At 38.3% G+C, this 18,545-nt stretch overlaps 1 protein-coding gene across 6 annotated transcripts in view; it reads left to right on the top strand.

Moving 5' to 3' along the window:
• Nucleotides 1-18,545, top strand: part of trpt1 (tRNA phosphotransferase 1) — a 27,149-nt gene extending 8,604 nt beyond the window's left edge. For all 6 annotated transcript variants that reach the window (XM_028809724.2, XM_028809714.2, XM_028809733.2 and 3 more), the window contains exon 8: nt 18,215-18,545. In XM_028809724.2, coding sequence (XP_028665557.1) covers nt 18,215-18,237 — 23 coding nt within the window. In that variant the 3' untranslated portion in view covers nt 18,238-18,545. The remainder of the gene's footprint in view (nt 1-18,214) is intronic.

Genomic DNA, 18,545 nt, shown 5'->3' with positions numbered 1-18,545 from the left:
TTCATGAATCTAAAACGGGATATATTTTGAATTGGGTTCTGTACACAGGGAAAGGGACAATCAGTACGGCATTGCTACATCATCAGTGCTGACCAGGGCCGGATTTATATGAAAAGAGGCCCTAGGCTATTCCACTTATGAGGCCCTTTCACCTTCCATTTTTAAGTTTGTAAATTACATGAGAGATAATAAAATTTTGCTAACAATTTGAATGTAGGCCCCTCTTGATCTTGAGGCCCTAGGCTGAAGCCTAGTTAGCCTATAGGAAAATCCGGCCCTGGTGCTGACTCTGATAGATGTTCTATTTGACATCTTGCTGCAAAGAAAGACTGACGCATATGGAACAGTGCGTCCCAACTGAAGTGGCATGCCTGTACAGGCAAAAGGCAACAAGCACATTAAGAAGCCTTGTGCTGTTGTAGATTACAATAGTACAATGGGTGGCGTAGATCATGTGGATCAAGAATTGACTTTCTATCGTGTTATGTGGAGGCAACAAAGGGACTACAAAGAGATATTTCGTCATTTGGTGGAACCATTTGGAATGCAAACTTTACACGCCAGCTTGTAAAACAAGTCATTGCCGCACATCCACTGTCCACACTGTTGCTAAAGAGACACGGTCAACCCAGCACATCGTGGATCAATCCAGAGTGTCTTATTGGTAGACATTTGATTAATAATAATAATAATACATTTTATTTATATAGTGCCTTTCCCATGCTCAAGGCACTTACAGAATATAAAAAAGAACGGCAAGGTATACAGTATATAGCATTGTACAAACCAGATGAATAAATAAAGAAGATTAAGACCGTGAATTCAGGAAAAAAAAAAAAACAGACAACATAATTGATGGTCTCGCACACACACACATACAGGTTACATGAGCATCTTGACAGTGAAGTAAACTGAGAGAAGGGTAATAAAGTCAAGTAGAGCTAAAAGCCTTCCTGAACAGATGAGTTTTGAGTTGTTTTTTAAAAGAATTCAAGGAGTCAGCTGACCTGATTAATTTCGGTAGGTCATTCCAGAGTCTGGGCGCTATACAGCTGAAGGCCCTGTCACCCATGGAGTGTAGATTAGTGTGGGGCACAACAAGATTGCCAGAATCAGAGGACCTTAGTGGGTGGGCAGGCACATAGTGATGGAGAAGGTCACTGATGTAGTTTGGCGCGAGGTTATTTAAGGCTTTGTAGGTTATTAGTAGGATTTTATATTCGATTCTGTAAGACACAGGGAGCCAGTGAAGACGGAGCAGGATGGGTGTTATATGCTCGCTGCTGCTGGTTCGAGTAAAGACTCTTGCAGCTGAGTTTTGAATAAGCTGGAGCTGTGATAGAAGATTAGAAGGGGCATCTGCCAGTAGGGAATTACAATAATCAATGCGGGATGTGATAAAAGCATGGACAAGTTTCTCAGCATTAGAGAAGGAGAGGAAGGAGCGAACACGGGATATGTTACGGAGGTGAAAGTAAGAAAGTTTCTTAATGTGATTTATGTGGGCGGAATAAGAGAGGGAGGAATCAAAAATTACACCAAGATTCTTTGCAGAAGAGGCAGGTCTGATGAGATCACCGCCAAGATAGACTGGGAAGGAGCTCATTTTATTAAGTTGCATTTTAGTCCCAATTTGCAGGAGTTCAGTTTTATTGCAATTTAATTTTAAAGAGTTCTGCTCCGTCCAGGTTTTAATTTCACTAAGGCAGGTTGTGAGCTGAGAAAGCTCTGATGAAGTTCCATTTTTAACATTGAAGTAGAGTTGAGTATCATCTGTATAAAAATGATCCAGTCCATAGCTACGGATAATATGGCCAAGGGGAGGCATGTAAATACAGAAAAACAGAGGACCAAGGACAGAGCCCTGAGGAACTCCTTGTGTGACCGGCGCTGAGCTGGATCTGCTGTTGCCAAGACTAACAAACTCTTGCCTATCAGTCAGATAGGACTTGATCTACTGGAGATCAGTGCCAGAGAAACCCAGCATGTTCTCCATTCTGGACAGTAGAATGTCATGTCTGACCGTGTCAAATCCTGCACTGAGGTCTAACAGAATTAATATACTGGTTTGCCCAGAGTCTGCTGCCATAAGCAAATCATTGGTTACCCGTAGCAGAGCAGTTTCACAGCTGTGCTGTGCTCTGAAACCAGACTGAAAGGGTTCCATCAAATTATTAGGGGTTAGGTAATTGGTGAGTTGGGAAGCTACAACACGCTTAAGATCTTTTGACAGGAAAGGTAAGTGGGAAATAGGCCGGAAATTGTTAAGATTGATTATATACCTCCAACAGAAAAAACAAACGGAATCCTACTCGTACCTGTGCAGTGTGCTGTTCAAAAACTAATAAATCTGGAAAAGAAACACGCTATTATTGTCCCAACTGTGATGTTGGATTGTATCTTTCACCAGGCTTTAAGATTTACCACTCAAAGGACTCATTTTGAGATTATATACTGTTTTGGCATCGTTAATAGTATTGTTGTTATTATTTTTGTTATTATTGTTCATTTCCTATTATTATTTTTATTCATCATTACTATTATTATTTGTATCATTATTATACTTTTGAGATTTAATAAAAATGTAATTTTTCATACCAAAAAAAAAAACGCGCTTTTTAATTTTTGCCTTTTTTTAATTAAAAAATTGTTTTGTTGGAATAAAATGCAACGCTAAGAAGTTTAAAAGAGATGTTCCATCACTACTGGAGTGGGTCTCTGCTTTCTACCTAGAAGAGAGCATTGCATTACAGAAAGAAAAAAAATACTGCCCACATTTGCATGCTCATATGTTACTTTTATTTAAATTGCAGCAGTTTAACTTTTTTCTCTATTTTTCATAATTATCTTTCAGCTAAATTCCTCTACATGTTAGATTGTGGGTTGAATTGATGAGGGATTGTCAAGATTTTTTTTGTAAAAAGGAGCCCTTTACATTCATTTGTCCACTTTCCAGAACAATTAGCCATAGCAGATTGATGCTATCAAAAGAAAGTGTTAAATAACATTTTAGGAAAATCTACACACAGAATTGTCAGTGCACTTTATAATTTGCATTTCCCCATTCTTTTATGTTGTCCCATTTTTGAGATTAAATCATGAAATATTTTTGCCTACGGGCTATGAAAAGTTTTAATTTAAAAAAAGCGTTCTTTTATGTAAAGTTTTTTAGGCAAAATCCATGTACATGTTTATTTTAATGTAAATTAAAATTGTGAATGTTAAAATATACATAAAATGTATTATCAATAGCAACTTTAGTGTGACAGAGTACAAATGCAATGATGATCTACTGCATTTTACAGCTATTCATTCTTCAAAGTTTTATTTCTGAACTAGGGGGCTCCGCCCCCTGCTCGCTTCGCTCGCCAACCCCTGGTGTTGGGAATGACAAAGAGCGTGATGTATGAATGAGATATAGAATAGTGTGAAGGTGTAGATGATGCAAATAGAAAGCAAACAATAAAGTGTGTGGCACAGTGTAAAGGTTTATTGGAAAATTTCTTTGTACACGCCGTTTAAGTGTAAAAGGTAATTCCAGGTCAGAACTTGTAATGTCAATGAAGATGGTTATTGTGATCAGAGTCAAGTTTGTCAGAGCTTAGAAAGAGTTGTGTCTCTCCAGGAAGTAATGGAATGACTTGGGTATTTATGTTTTCCACATTAATATTTTTTGGACATAATATAGTGCGTTGTGTTAAAAGGGGCATTTGGTCTAATGAGATTGCTGTTCCAAATGTCTCTGTAACTAAGTCGTCGCAGATAAAGGCTTGAGGAATTGTAATAATATGTGGGTGAAGTCCATCTGTATTGGTGAGTGTACCATCTCCCAGTTGTAATAAGCAATTGTTATGATCTGGTTCTGGACATTGTATCTTTTTTACTAACTGTATCTTTTGAAAGCAATGCCAATTGTCTGCGTATTTTAAGGTGCACTGAACAATAGCTGAGCGCATGGCATGTGGAAGAATAGCTAAGCACTGTCTAAAATCTCCTCCTAATAAAAGTACCTTTCCTCCAAAGCGAATATTATTATTCATAAACGTTTGTAGAAGTTTATGAATGGTGTTGAGTAAGTGACTGGATGCCATTGTACATTCATCAATAATTAACATTTTTGCAAGACGGATGTCACGTGCAGTGCCACCGTTAATGTTCATAGTGGATACCGATTTGTAGGATCTAATGCAGTTGATAAAGATTTCACTTTCAGGTACATCGTTAGTTAGAAGGTTCTGTAGATATTCAGGATATGAATGTAAAGGAGGCAGTCTAATTTGACCCTTTTGACAACAACGTGTAAATGTATTACTTGTATTGCCAGTTGTTTCTTCAGGGAAGTGAACTGAATGACAATGATTGCAAATGACATTCATTAATCCGAATGAATTTTCCTGGTGTATGTTTTGCTTGTGCCGTTTGAGAGGCGCGTTGTTGCATGTGTAGTATTTGGGACGTGTTGTTTTGGAGCTGTAATCGATTTGCCTGTGCTGTGTGAGAAGCCCGTTGTAGCCTTCCTTGCCGTTAACGTATGTCTGAGACGGGAGGTGTTTAGTTTTGAATCAGTGCCTAATGCGATGCAGCACTTTGATTGATAGATTGCGTCATGTGGATCTAGGATGTAGATTTGTGCATATTTGCGTTGTTGATTTGTTTCAGGGTGCACTGTTCCAATGCGATGCAGTATTTGTGCACATATGCGAAAGCAGTATGGGCCATTGCCTTTTGGTGGCCTGATATTTACTCCGGTAGATGCAAAAGCAAATGAACTATTGTAGGATCTAATGCAGTTCATAAAGTTTTTACTTTTAGGTACATCGTTAGTTAGAAGCTTTAGTTGAGCTTTGCGTTTTTGGAGCCGAGACATTTTTTCTTCTAGAAATATGGATAAGTAATAAGGAGTATTGCACTTACTGTTAATATGGATCCTTTTCTGTGGTTGAACGGTTAATAGTGCCTTATTGTAATGAGATCCACCTATGCTGCATAGTGTGAATTGTGTTTGGTCCTGTTATCCGAGCGGTATCGTTTTGTACCTGTGATCGTGAATTCATGACTTGTTTGTTCTTGAGCGTGAGAAATATGGATAAGTACTAAGGAGGATCACACTCACTGTTAATATGGAGCCTTTTCTGCGGTTGAACGGTTAATAGTGCCTCATTGTAATGAGATCTACCTATGCTGCATATTGTGAACGTGTTGAGATGACGTATGTTTAATACGGACGGTTCATTTAGAAATGGGGCTTTGTGTGTCATTTGTTATTTATGTTACTGTGGTCGTGGGTCTGAATCGTCGTTTTTGTGTACGTTTCGTGTGCTATGTCCGTAGTCTGCCCCGTTTCGTGTCCAATGGGCTTTGTGTGGTGCTCGCGGCTTCTTCTTTTTGTGTGCTTGTGGCTTGTTGAATCCTCCTCTTTGTGTGCGTCCCGTTTCGTGTGCAATGGGATTAAATCCTCCTCTTTGTGTGTGTCCCGTCCGTTGCTTGTGTGTGTGTGTGGGGGGGGTTGGGGGGTGTTTTGCTCGTGCGGCGCTGTGTGCGTCGCCTGCGTTTGACTCCTTTTTTCTGTGCTCACTCCTTTTTTCTGTGGTCTTGTCCGCCTCTCGCGGCGCCTCATTTCTTGGTGCGCCTGCGCAGTACGTCTTTTTGCGGCTACGGCCCATGGCCGGATGTCCCTGCGTCCATCCGGTTTAGCATTCTCGGTTAGTAATATGGATTAGATAAGCCATTTCTAAAACTTTCAAACAAATGCTGTCTAATAATAATAAAATGAAAATCCTACTTTAGTCAGCATGAGCAAGAACAGAGACAGCAAATGGCTTGTTATTTTTAATTTATTTTTTTAAATAAATGAATCTAAAGCTTTTGTATAGTTACTAGTATTTAAAACTAGTACCTCAATATTGGCTAATACAACTGAACCAATTTCAGCTTTAAAATAAACATTCACAGTACTTTGTAACTGAAACAAACCAGTTTTCTCAGTCACCTAAATATCACATTACATCTCATTACAGCACAGCTTCAAATAAACCCCAAAAGCTCAAATACACATTAGTCTGCTGCATCTTAAAACATTTATTATTATAAGCTGGCAATGGCCTGTGAGGTCTCTTGTTGACATTTTCTCTTCTTTCAAACATTTTTATTACATAGCATTCATGGTAAATTCTGCTTTACTCTTAGTTTCTTATCTTCTGATTTATGACAAGCTGACAATCAAATTGGATTCAATTGAGATATTCACTCAGATGTCAATATTTGCTAGGTCAGTGTGTCACTGGAGTGTGCAACTGTCCGTTTATTTTGAAAGTAACTCTACTACTGTATAACTAACATGGCAGAAAAAGAAGAAGATATTGCATTTATATATACTCTACTACTGTATATCTAACATGGCAGAAAAAGAAGAAGGTATTGCATTTATATATACAGTAGCACTCTTCAAGACACTAAAAGTGGTTTAGATAGATGGTGTTTAAAGCGGCTAACCCTATCGATGTGTAGCATCCACCTGAGCGATGTGACGGTAGTCATTCTTGTGCCATTACGTACACTACACATTAGCTATAGGACCTACTAGTCTTGTAGTATATAGTAAAGGTGGTGAAGGCATGAGAGAGATTGTTAGCCAACTAGGGAAAGGAGATTATTAGGTGCCAGAATGACTAGGCCATGATGGGCAATTTAGCCCGGACAAGTTGCCCCGAGATCTTTTATGACCACAAAGAGTCAGGTCCACAGTTTTACATCTCATGCAGAGGATGTTACCATTGTTGCAACATAGTGTCCCCATCATTGCTGTGGGCCATTGGAATACACACACAGACCACAGGGTAAGCGCCCCCTGTTGGCCTCACAAACACCTCTTCCAGGAGCAACCCAGGGTTTTCCTAGATGGTTTCCCATTCAAGTACTGTCTTGGCCCAAACATGCTTAGTTTCAGGAAGAGATGGCTGGCCTATTCTTTTGTAACTCCAATAATTATGCATGTTTGCCTTCATGCTGTTGTTCATCTGTCCATTATCTTTACAAATTATACAGCAGCTCATCTTACTAATTCATACCTTTGTAGTGAAAACAAAGCTGACATAAGTGACAGCATTTTTAAATTATATTTTTGGTCTGTGTTCATTAAACAAATATAAATTTAATACTGTTTAAGGAAAAAAGCAATTTAAGATTTTAAATGTAGTTTTTAAGAGAAAGAAGGCAAATAAGCATTCTGAATCTAAAAAGTAAGTAAACTAAAGCTAAGGTAAAACAAATCTGCTCCGTTACTGAGATAATTGGCTTCTACTTTGAAACTTTTTGTAATGAATATCTGCAGCAACTATAAACCTCCGTGAAACATGTTAGGCGCATTTAAGACGGATGTGGTATTTTTGAAGAAAAGTTTTACTTTTTCACAATCCTGACGTGTTGTAATTTGCCTCAGACTTATGTTTTGTTGAGTAAAGCTGTATTTAGAAATTATATAAAAGCAAAATCTTCTTCATAGATTGGAGTTGGGAGAATGATGGGTGATAATTTACATATGAAACAAAAGATTTTAAATGTATAGGTTTATCCATCCATCCATCCATCCATCCATTGTCTCCCGCTTATCCGAGGTCGGGTCGCGGGGGCAGCAGCTTGAGCAGAGATGCCCAGACTTCCCTCTCCCCGGCCACTTCTTCTAGCTCTTCCGGAAGAATCCCAAGGCCTTCCCAGGCCAGTCGAGAGACATAGTCCCTCCAGCGTGTCCTGGGTCTTCCCCGGGGCCTCCTCCCGGTCGGACGTGCCCAGAACACCTCACCAGGGAGGCGTCCAGGATGTATAGGTTTATAGGTCCAATATTGTTACATGTACAAAGAGTACAGTGAGATTTTTCTTACTTGTATGTGCTAATCAACGTGCAGCATATTGTCAGACTCTCTGGTGTCATCAAATGTGTCCACACTGAAGCAGGGACTGTTTCTTAATATTGATTCATGTCTTGAGACTGTATAGATATCTAGTTTTGATACATGTGCAAAGTCTTTTTCACAAAGATATATTCCTTTCTTTTTTGAGACTTCATTGAAAGAGGCCCATGATTTCTCATTGCTTCTGTCCTTCGTGCTCTCCTCTGTACATGACTGCTTTTAACTTCCAGGGGCATGGATGCTTGTAGCTACAATATACAAAAATAAATATAATGTAATTGTCATTCTTAAACTTTACGCAATTTTTTCTAAGCATTTACATTAACAAGTTGTCTATTATAGTGCCATTATCACTGGCTGTGATAGTGACAGAGACGAAACATTTTAATCTTGTTGCTGAGTCTTACTTTTACAAATTGACTGATATTGAAGAATCCCAACAGACTGAGGAGAAGAGAGGGATGGAATTGTTCAGACAGGCAAGGAGATATTCACCGTCCAGTATATCTTTGAGAAATGTCGCATAATGTCCCTTGAGGATAAATGGTCATGCTGTAGGCGGTAGGGCTTCTACTTCCACTGTCTAGGTCTGATTAGAAGAACCAAGTGGATAACTTTCATTAAAGTAAATTTTAGTATTAATCTTGTTTAGCTGCAGCACAATGCTGCTAGCTAAGTACCTGTTACAGTGTGACTTGACATGTGAGATCGCACTGCCTTCACAGTACATATTCAGAACAGTCTGCTGCAGCTCTAGATCTAAGAATTGCCTTCCAATCTATGCACTCCTAGACATAACTCAAAGTATCAAAGTTACTGAAGACTTCAATGTTAAGGACATTCATATCATATTTTATTTTTTTCCATTTTGTGGTTATGTGCCCTTTATGTTCAATTTCAGCAGTATCACAAATTCTTCACCAACAAGTACACACACTGTATTAACAGCGGTTTGTGATTTCCCAACACCAGATACATTAAGTTCTTTTGTTTTGTCCATCACGTGTATAGATTAAGTGAAGCTGGAGAAGAGAACTATTATTATTATTTTTTTTTAACCTAAAACAAGGTATTGCCAAAGGTTTGCAGTAAAATTATTTCCAACTTGGTAATGTTGTTAAAAATGCACAGTACATATGAAGAACATTAATAAGAGATTTTCAGTAGTTCTAGGTTAGCCTGATGAAAAAATTGAAAGTGACATTTTTATGTGTGAGAAAAATACAAACTCGGCTGTTCGCTTTATATTTGGATTTCTCTCAGCAAGATGTTATAGCAGAGACAGAAACAAAATGACTCCCACTTATTAATGAATAAAGTATTCTACCACACTGGAAATGTTTTGATACTTCTGACAGAGTTATATACCTAAATTAGAACTTAACTACTTTTTCCGTGCAGTAGCTGTTACAGTGTAAAACACTAGTCCTGTCGTTCTACTATTCTAGACATTCTTTGAATAAATGGGTTTGAATTGATGAAACTTGGTTCAATTTACTTTAATATACAGCACACTTATAGACTAGGCATTTTAAAAATGCTGTATTTATCTTTTGTTAACACAACTGAGCAAAAATTATTTAGCAGCTGTCAACACAGCCATGTACCATGTACAGCTAATTTACCTTCTCAGTGAAATGTTTTTGACTTTCAGTTTTTATCCTGATCCATAGCCATCTGCATGTCATTTCTTCTGTAAAAATATTTTTGTTTTAATGAATTGCTGTTTAAAATTAGCCTGCGGTCTGCTGCACTGGATAATTCTCATTACAATTTTTGCAAATAGAACCTTCTAATGACCCACTATTTCAATCTTATATTTAATATCTCCTACAATGTTGTTTATACTTGAATTGATCAAGTGCAGCATTTTGCGATTGGTGTCATGAAAATAAATGGGTACAGCATGTCTACATGCTGTGTTACTAGTAGAAGTTTAAGTTTCAGTATGCATTAAAGCTTTAAATTTTAAACACTATTTTGTCCTCACAGTGTGATATTGCATGCATTTAAGTATAGATAAATGCAGGGTGACTAAGAAATGAAAGACTTGAATGAAGCAAGCTTGAGGTAACCTTATCTGAATATTTTGAGCAGACCTCTGTTTCTTCTTTTCGCTCTTCCCCCTTACTTATGGGGCTGAAATTCTGAATAACATCCTAAAAGGCAGTCATACATTCAGTAAATACAAATTATAAATGCAGATTTTCCAAAGCAGTATTCTACTAGGACAGGGGTGGCAAACTCCAGGCCTCGAGTGCTGCAGTGGCTGCAGGTTTTCATTCTTACCATCTTCTTAATTAGTGACCAGTTTTTGCTGCTGATTACTTCTTTTCATTAACTTGACTCAGGCCTCATAGTTGTTTCTATTTCTTTAATTAGCAGCCAAACAATAATGAGATGCAAAACAAGCCACCACTTGACCAGCTCCCCTGTGCCCATTACACAATATCTGAAATTAAAGAGAGGTGATGGTCTTGGTAAGGTTGATCTCTCAGGTCACCAAAACATTTTGACGGCGCTCTTAGAAAGAACAGAAAAACAACAGTGTTCGAAATGTGTGCTGTGGCAGAACGAGAGCAGCAACAAGCCATGGAATTAAATAACGGGTTTAATTAACAGCAAGAATTGGCTTCTCATTAAGAAAGTGATTGGAGTGAAATTGGTTGGAGTTTGAAGCCCCAGTTTAGCTGGTCATCTGTTAGCTTGTTTCACATCTCATTTCTGCTTTGCTGTCATTTAATGAAGAAAGGAATCAATTCAGAGGGCAGAACTCCTCTAACAGGGCTATTAAAGTGATGGGGAAAAAGTTAATTAGCAGTGAAAACTGGTCACTGATTAGGAAAAGGGTTAGAATGAAAACCTGTAGCCACTGCGGCACTTCAGGCCTGGAGTTCGACACCCCTGTACTAGGGAATTAAATGTAAAACAAATGTATTTAATATGGAAGAAGAATAACCATTTATTAAAAGCACAAAAACTAGAGGTATTATTATCAAACATTAACACGTGTTTATTGAAGAGGTACTTACGTTATACATTATTCCAACCTTACTCATACAAGTAAACACAGAGTAATATTCTATTAAACAATACTAAAATGTAAACTTAGAAGTAAAGCTTGTTCAAGAGACAGCACTAGGAGACTGCAAAAGTTTAACAAAAGGCAGCGTGAATGTCTGTATGGTAATAGAAATACACCATAGGAAGATTGTTTTAATAAATATTCAAACTCACAATACTCAATTAAAAACATATAAACTAAAAAGTTTAACAAAGACTGCAAACAAGTCAACATTTAAACTCTGTGATGACATACCACAAAGCTAACACTGATTGAACAGTCAGCTATCATCATACCTGGACTGTTGCAATTTTCCTACAAACAAACCCTTTTAAACTACACTTTCATAAACTAAAATGGATTACCAATCATCTTAAATTGAAGTGCAGACTGCTGGTCTCAATCTTATCCCAAACAAATTGTTGTGTTGAAATACTGGCACATCCTAAATGACTTATTGATTTGAACCTGGTATTTTTTAGATTATTCTTTTAGAATCCTAAAAAAACGGATTGCTAGACGTATTTTTGGAATTATTAGCCTCGAGCAATTGGGATCAGAAGGGACATCACCCTGGGAAAGAAAACAATTATGCAATGCAAACATAATTTTAAGGGTGTTGATTATTCATCTAATTATATTTAAAGGAATACTCCACCCAAAAGCGATATTTTTTCCTATGTTACTTCCCCCATGTAGTTTCTAGTGATGGCCATGAAGAAAAAAATGCTCTCTGCACTCTGCATAAAAACATGAGATTAAAGTTTGATATTAGAACCCAATACTGACCAGCGCCATACAATGGCAAACAACGTGAAATTGTCCTTGGAAAACAGGAAAAAAAAATCTCATGTTAGTTTTGTTGCATAATCCACATGTCTGTTATTCAGATACGTGCCCATTTTTGCCACAGTATTACTAAATTATTACTTCCGGAAACGTCAGAGTACATCATAAACCGGAAAGGAATTCCCATAATACTGTGCTTTTGAAATGAAGACAGGACTCATTACTAATGACTGAGGAGGAGAGGCATACTGTATCTTCAGTTCAAAAGCATGTGCAGATAAAGCTGTATAAATGGGGTGCTATAAAATACAGTAGATGCCCCTAACACTCCTACAACATAGTTAACAGTAACCATAGCATAGGTGAACCAAAATAATTAACAGAGGAACCTTCATAATAATATTCTCAAGGTATAATTTTAGGAGTGCCTGGTGAGGGTCGTTGCCATTTTTCCACAGAGGTTTTAGCAACTGAGAAGAGATATTTTCAAAAAGTAGCAGTGTGGCAAGCAGGCAGTTTGTTTGGTGGGTTGCACAGGTGTAACTTCTGAACTTCTGAAGACAGCCATTTGGTCCGCTTGGTTTGATCTTTTTGGTCTTTGCTTGAAGGAGCTGCCCACATACAGATGAAGCTGTACACGTGGGCAGGTATAAAGCAGCTAATTAAACTATGGATATATTTCCATGATAAAATACTAACCTGTTAGAATAAACTGGGACAGCTGATGAACAGTGATCTTTGTACCATGTGACTATAGCTGAAGAATAGGAAAAAACAGACTAAGCTCAAATGTCTTGCAGTTTTAGAACCAGTAGATGGTACTAAAATGCCAATTGGCTATAGTTCCCTTAACAAAAGTGACTTATCATAGTTATGTAATTGTGTTCAAAACTGTACACTGTAGGGAGAGATGAGTATATTTATTGTCCATCCATCCCTAAGTTTCATTAACCTTTTTAACCTGAGCAGGGTTGCAGTGAAACTGGAGCCTTTACCAGCAATCATTGGGCTCAAGGCTGAAATAACATCTAGACAGGATGGGTAGCCCATCACAGGGTGAACACACATGGTCACAGTAGGGCCAGTTTAGCATCGCCAGTCCACCTAACCTGCATGTGTTTGGACTGTGTGAGGAAACTCATATGGGGAGATGGAGAGATCATGAAAACTCCATTTAGGAAGCACCCAGGACATAAGCCCTGGACTCCTTATTTCAAAGCAGCAGCACTAAAACTGCACCACTGAGTAACCATGTTTTTATTATATACCCGAAAATCAATTTCACTTTTGGCAAAATACAATTTAACAAGAGTTTATGTAATGCTAATATGGTACCTACCTTTCAATGTAAATTGTGAATTTAGTTATTTGACTTGAATCCAAATAATTAAATCGAGTAATTGTCTGTCTAGCCTTTTCTTAGTGGGAGAAATGCAATTTTTACACTGTGAAGATAAATCTCTTTGTTTCTGCTCATGTAATTTAAATTAGAGAAGTGTTTAAAACTTGAACTTACATGGTAACAGTTAAACATCATAAAGAAAACAGAGCAGTGATTTCGCTGGCTATTGGCTAACTACAAAGTGATCCAATTAAAAAACAGTTAACAGTAGAACAATTAATAATAATAACTCTCTTAGTACATTTGATTCTCTGCTTTTCTGTGACCTAATGCTGTCACCTGTGATGCAGGTTGTAGTGAAGAACTCTGACAAATGTGATGTACACTCTTACCTTGACATGATATAAATCTGCTGGATAATGGATAGTTTGTCGTCTGTCTGACTCTTCAGCTTACTAGTTTTGGTGGGTTCTTTGCCTTGCAATCCGTAACTTGTTAGTGAAAATGCAACTGGGCCAGCGACATCCAAATAAAATATGATATAGTTGTGGTAGTAGTAGTAGTAGAGTGACATGAGAACTTTTCATTGACGTTTTTGATATTGTTTGCTCTGTAGTCAAGCGTTGGTCACCATAGACGTGTATTCTATCAGAAACTTTGATATTTCTGTTCTGCATGAAACATGAGATTAAAACTTTTTCTGAGCCATCACTGCACAGTACATAGAGAAAGTAGCATTAATATCATTTTGGGTGGAGTATTCCTTTAAGATTCCCATCTTAAAGCAAGGCTTCCTTCACCACCCTTCTTTGTTGTGTCATTTACATAGAGAAAACCACCTTAGAGGTGAACAGTGGGCATGCACACATACAACTTGGCTGGGCAGTAGCCGTTACAGGCAGGATTGAACCCTAGTTGTTCCTGTCAGGGGTTCATTGTCAACTTTGATCATGTCATGAACCCTTCAGAGTTTACTGAAGTAGAGGGAGTAAAGCACTACTGTGTTTATACTTCAGCTCTAATGTGACCTGTCATCTGTTTATCTGGAAGATATAAAATTGTGCTGTAAACTCCCAAAGCACACACCGCAAACATTTCACAAAAGCTGGATGTGTACAATATGTAAATGCTTGGTTAAATGCTGTCATCCCGGAACAAAGATCAAAATGATGCTGGCGACATTTAGACTGCAGTGTTAGTACCATAGTTCAGGCATCACATTTCCCTAGAGGAAGGGATATTTTTAACCTTTTCTAATGCTGACATACTCTCTGGAGTAAAGCAAGCTTAAGAAACACCACAGGGCATCACATTGTTGCTTTAGTAACACCAACACTAATTGTGTTTTCCTTAAAGTTAAAGGAGGCATTTCTCCCTGGCACCATTGGAATTTGGAGTGCTTGAGTTGTTTTGGGGTTGTGTCCTCCATTTTATAATTTTGGGAAAGTTCTTTGTTTTAGAAGTAGATAACACATTTAGAAATTGTATACCAAACCAATCAATCAATCATTTGTTATCTTTTTTTTTTTTTACTGAGAACTTCCCTCTGTTTTCCTGTTGCTTATCCTTTTCATGTTTATCGTGTATATTGTCTGGCTTCTATTAATACCACTTCATTTACCTTGTTTCCCCGAAAATAAGACAGGGTCTTATATTAATTTTTGCTTCAAAAGATTATTTTCAGGAGATGTCTTATATTTATTCATGTACAACAATATACATTTATCCAAATACAGTCATGTCATCTTCTGGAATATCGTCATAACTCTACACATTCAAACCCTGAATTTCTTGCTACGCTTTTAGGATCCTCCAGGATCGATGTGCGTGCTTTGATGTTTGATGAATGGGTCGATGTGGTGAAGCAAAATGCAGACATACAAATGTATTCATGTTGCTTTTATATTTAAGCGTCACATATTCCACAAAGTAATGACGCGATACATTTTAAAAGTCTCACATACCATCTTCTGTGCTGTCTTTTTTCTTTTTTGCACTTTCACAATACCATCAGAATGTACGGCAGCGTATTTGAGCCACAGAGAAAAATAAATAAGGACATAATGAAAATGTCTATTTTGTGATTAAAGTGGAAATTTCAGCTTTAACCTCGAAATGTCCACTTTAACCTTGTAGTTTATCATTAAAGCAGACCGTTGTAAACAACATCTTAAAACTGACCCAGTTGTTAAATCGCTACACTGTTCTGCGGCAAGCAGCAATAGATCGCCACAAAGAACACATTACATTTATAATATTCCAACTCTCTGCACATTTAGAATTCTTAGATTTTTACTTGATATCACTTTCATGATGAAATGCATTAAAATATGTATGTTACATTTTACAGATAAATCATTAACTTTATTTAAATAATGAATACTGTTAATAGTTACACATATGGTGGAGGCATGGTGGCAGAGCGGTAGTGCTGCTATCTCACAGGGAGTCACGTCCCTTATGATCCCCGCCTGGAGTTTGCATGTTTTCCTGGTGGGTTTTCACAGTGTGCTCAGTTTTCCATCCAAAGACATGAAGGTCTGGGGATTTGGTGAAGCTACAATGATGCTAGTGTATGCGTGTGCTTGTGTTCACCTTGCGATGAGCTTATGTCCCGTCCAGGGATTTTGTTTCTGTCTTGCGCCAATGCTGCAGGAATGGGCACATCCCCAAATTGATGGATGTAATCATTAAACATCCTTTTCAGAGATATTGTGGCAAGGTGTCCTCGGAATTTAATGGATGTTTCGGGCAAACGTGTCACATCATGTGAAGTATAAACCCGGCCTTAGGCACCTTACTTTTCAGCTGACGATCTTGACTAGGGCTTATTTTCGGGGAAACGCAGTATATAGCAAGCTTAATTATGTACAGTGCATCCGGAAAGTATTCACAGCGCATCACTTTTTCCACAGTTTGTTATGTTACAGCCTTATTCCAAAATTGATTAAATTCATTTTTTTCCTCAGAATTCTACACAGAATACCGCATAATGACAACGTGAAAAAAGTTTACTTGAGATTTTTGCAAATTTATTAAAAATAAAAAAATTGAGAAAGCACCTGTGCATAAGTATTCACAGCCTTTGCCATGAAGCTCAAGACTGAGCTGAGGTGCATCCTGTTTCCCATGATCATCCTTGAGATGTTTCTGCAGCTTAATTGGAGTCCACCTGTGGTAAATTCAGTTGACTGGACATGATTTGGAAAGGCACACACCTGTCTATATAAGGTCCCACAGTTGACAGTTCATGTCAGAGCACAAACCAAGCATGAAATCAAAGGAATTGTCTGTAGACCTCCGAGACAGGATTGTCTCGAGGCACAAATCTGGGGAAGGTTACAGAAAAATTTCTGCTGCATTGAAGGTCCCAATGAGCACAGTGGCCTCCATCATCCGTAAGTGGAAGAAGTTCGAAACCACCAGGACTCATCCTAGAGCTGGCCGGCCATCTAAACTGAGCGATCGGGGGAGAAGGGCCTTAGTCAGGGAGGTGACCAAGAACCCGATGGTCACTCTGTCAGAGCTCCAGAGGTCCTCTGTGCAGAGAGGAGAACCTTCCAGAAGGACAACCATCTCTGCAGCAATCCACCAATCAGGCCTGTATGGTAGAATGGCCAGACGGAAGCCACTCCTTAGTAAAAGGCACATGGCAGCCCGCCTGGAGTTTGCCAAAAGGCACCTGAAGGACTCTCAGACCATGAGAAAGAAAATTCTCTGGTCTGATGAGACAAAGATTGAACTCTTTGGTGTGAATACCAGGCGTCACATTTGGGGAAAACCTGGCACCATCCCTACAGTGAAGCATGGTGGTGGCAGCATCATGCTGTGGGGATGTTTTTCAGCGGCAGGGACTGGGAGACTAGTCAGGATAAAGAGAAAGATGACTGCAGCAATGTACAGAGACATCCTGGATGAAAACCTGCTCCAGAGTGCTCTTGACCTCAGACTGGGGCGATGGTTCATCTTTCAGCAGGACAACGACCCTAAGCACACAGCCAAGATATCAAAGGAGTGGCTTCAGGACAACTCTGTGAATGTCCTTGAGTGGCCCAGCCAGAGCCCAGACTTGAATCCGATTGAACATCTCTGGAGAGATCTTAAAATGGCTGTGCACCGACGCTTCCCATCCAACCTGATGGAGCTTGAGAGGTGCTGCAAAGAGGAATGGGCGAAACTGGCCAAGGATAGGTGTGCCAAGCTTGTGGCATCATATTCAAAAAGACTTGAGGCTGTAATTGCTGCCAAAGGTGCATCGACAAAGTATTGAGCAAAGGCTGTGAATACTTATGTACATGTGATTTCTCAGTTTTTTTATTTTTAATAAATTTGCAAGAACCTCAAGTAAACTTTTTTCACATTGTCATCATGGGGTGTTGTGTGTAGAATTCTGAGGAAAAAAATGAATTTAATCCATTTTGGAATAAGGCTGTAACATAACAAAAGGTGGAAAAAGTGATGCGCTGTGAATACTTTCTGGATGCACTGTATATTCTGACAGTAATTGTAACAGCTGGCAAAAGGTCAGTTGTTGGTGACCCAAGACTCTAGAGTTCATACTTAATACTGCCTCTAAGCTTTTCCGCGTCTAGTAAAGCCTGAAGATTTTTTCTTTTATTTTGATCAACAATACTCTTATTAGATAGAGCTCTAGGCATGAGGTTTAGGTGCTTGTGGATGTTTGTGCTACACCAGGAACACATAGAATGACCTTAGTTTAGCCTTGCAACCCGAAAGAGAGAAGAGAAAGTAAAGATATTTCTAATAAAGCTGGCTTTATGTGCGTGGTTATAGCAGAAAGGGCCTTGTGTCCCACTGAAAGCCTAGGTGAAAAGGGTAATACTCATTTTTCTTATAAATTGTAGTACTAGGGTGTTGTACCGTGTTAGCCATTATGAATGTAGAGAAAAGCCAAGCAAAATGACACCTTTTATTGGCTAACTAAAAAGATTACAATATGAAGAAAGGGCCCGAGTTCTACACAACAAAAATTGAAAACCTTTCAGGCAGTAAGTCATACTTTTGTATTGTGTTGGTAATTGTAACAATATACTCATGAATAATCTTTTACTTTTATAATGAAATATTCTGATTTGACATTCTGTTTTACAGGGACTGACCTTCCTCTGAATTAGACGTCAAGTTGAAACAATGTGACCAGAAATTAAAGTTGCATATAAACTTCAGTACCCATTCTACACAGAATGCATTCTTATATTCCAAGAATCTACTGATACTTCCGTAACAAATCAGAAACTGGTATATATAAAATGTCTTTATTTTCTTGACCCTAATCTTTTCAGTTGACTCTACAGGATATCTGTCAGCTGTACTACAGCATGCAGCTATTGCTTCTAAAGCATAGGTTAATAAAAATATATGTTAATGGTAGATCTTTATCATTAATTCTTGTAAATGATCAATAAAATGTGATAAATCTAAA

The sequence above is a fragment of the Erpetoichthys calabaricus genome, chromosome 1 (genome assembly GCF_900747795.2).
Source record: "Erpetoichthys calabaricus chromosome 1, fErpCal1.3, whole genome shotgun sequence".
Lineage (NCBI taxonomy): Eukaryota > Metazoa > Chordata > Cladistia > Polypteriformes > Polypteridae > Erpetoichthys > Erpetoichthys calabaricus.
This window is presented reverse-complemented; position numbering and strand designations above follow the sequence as displayed.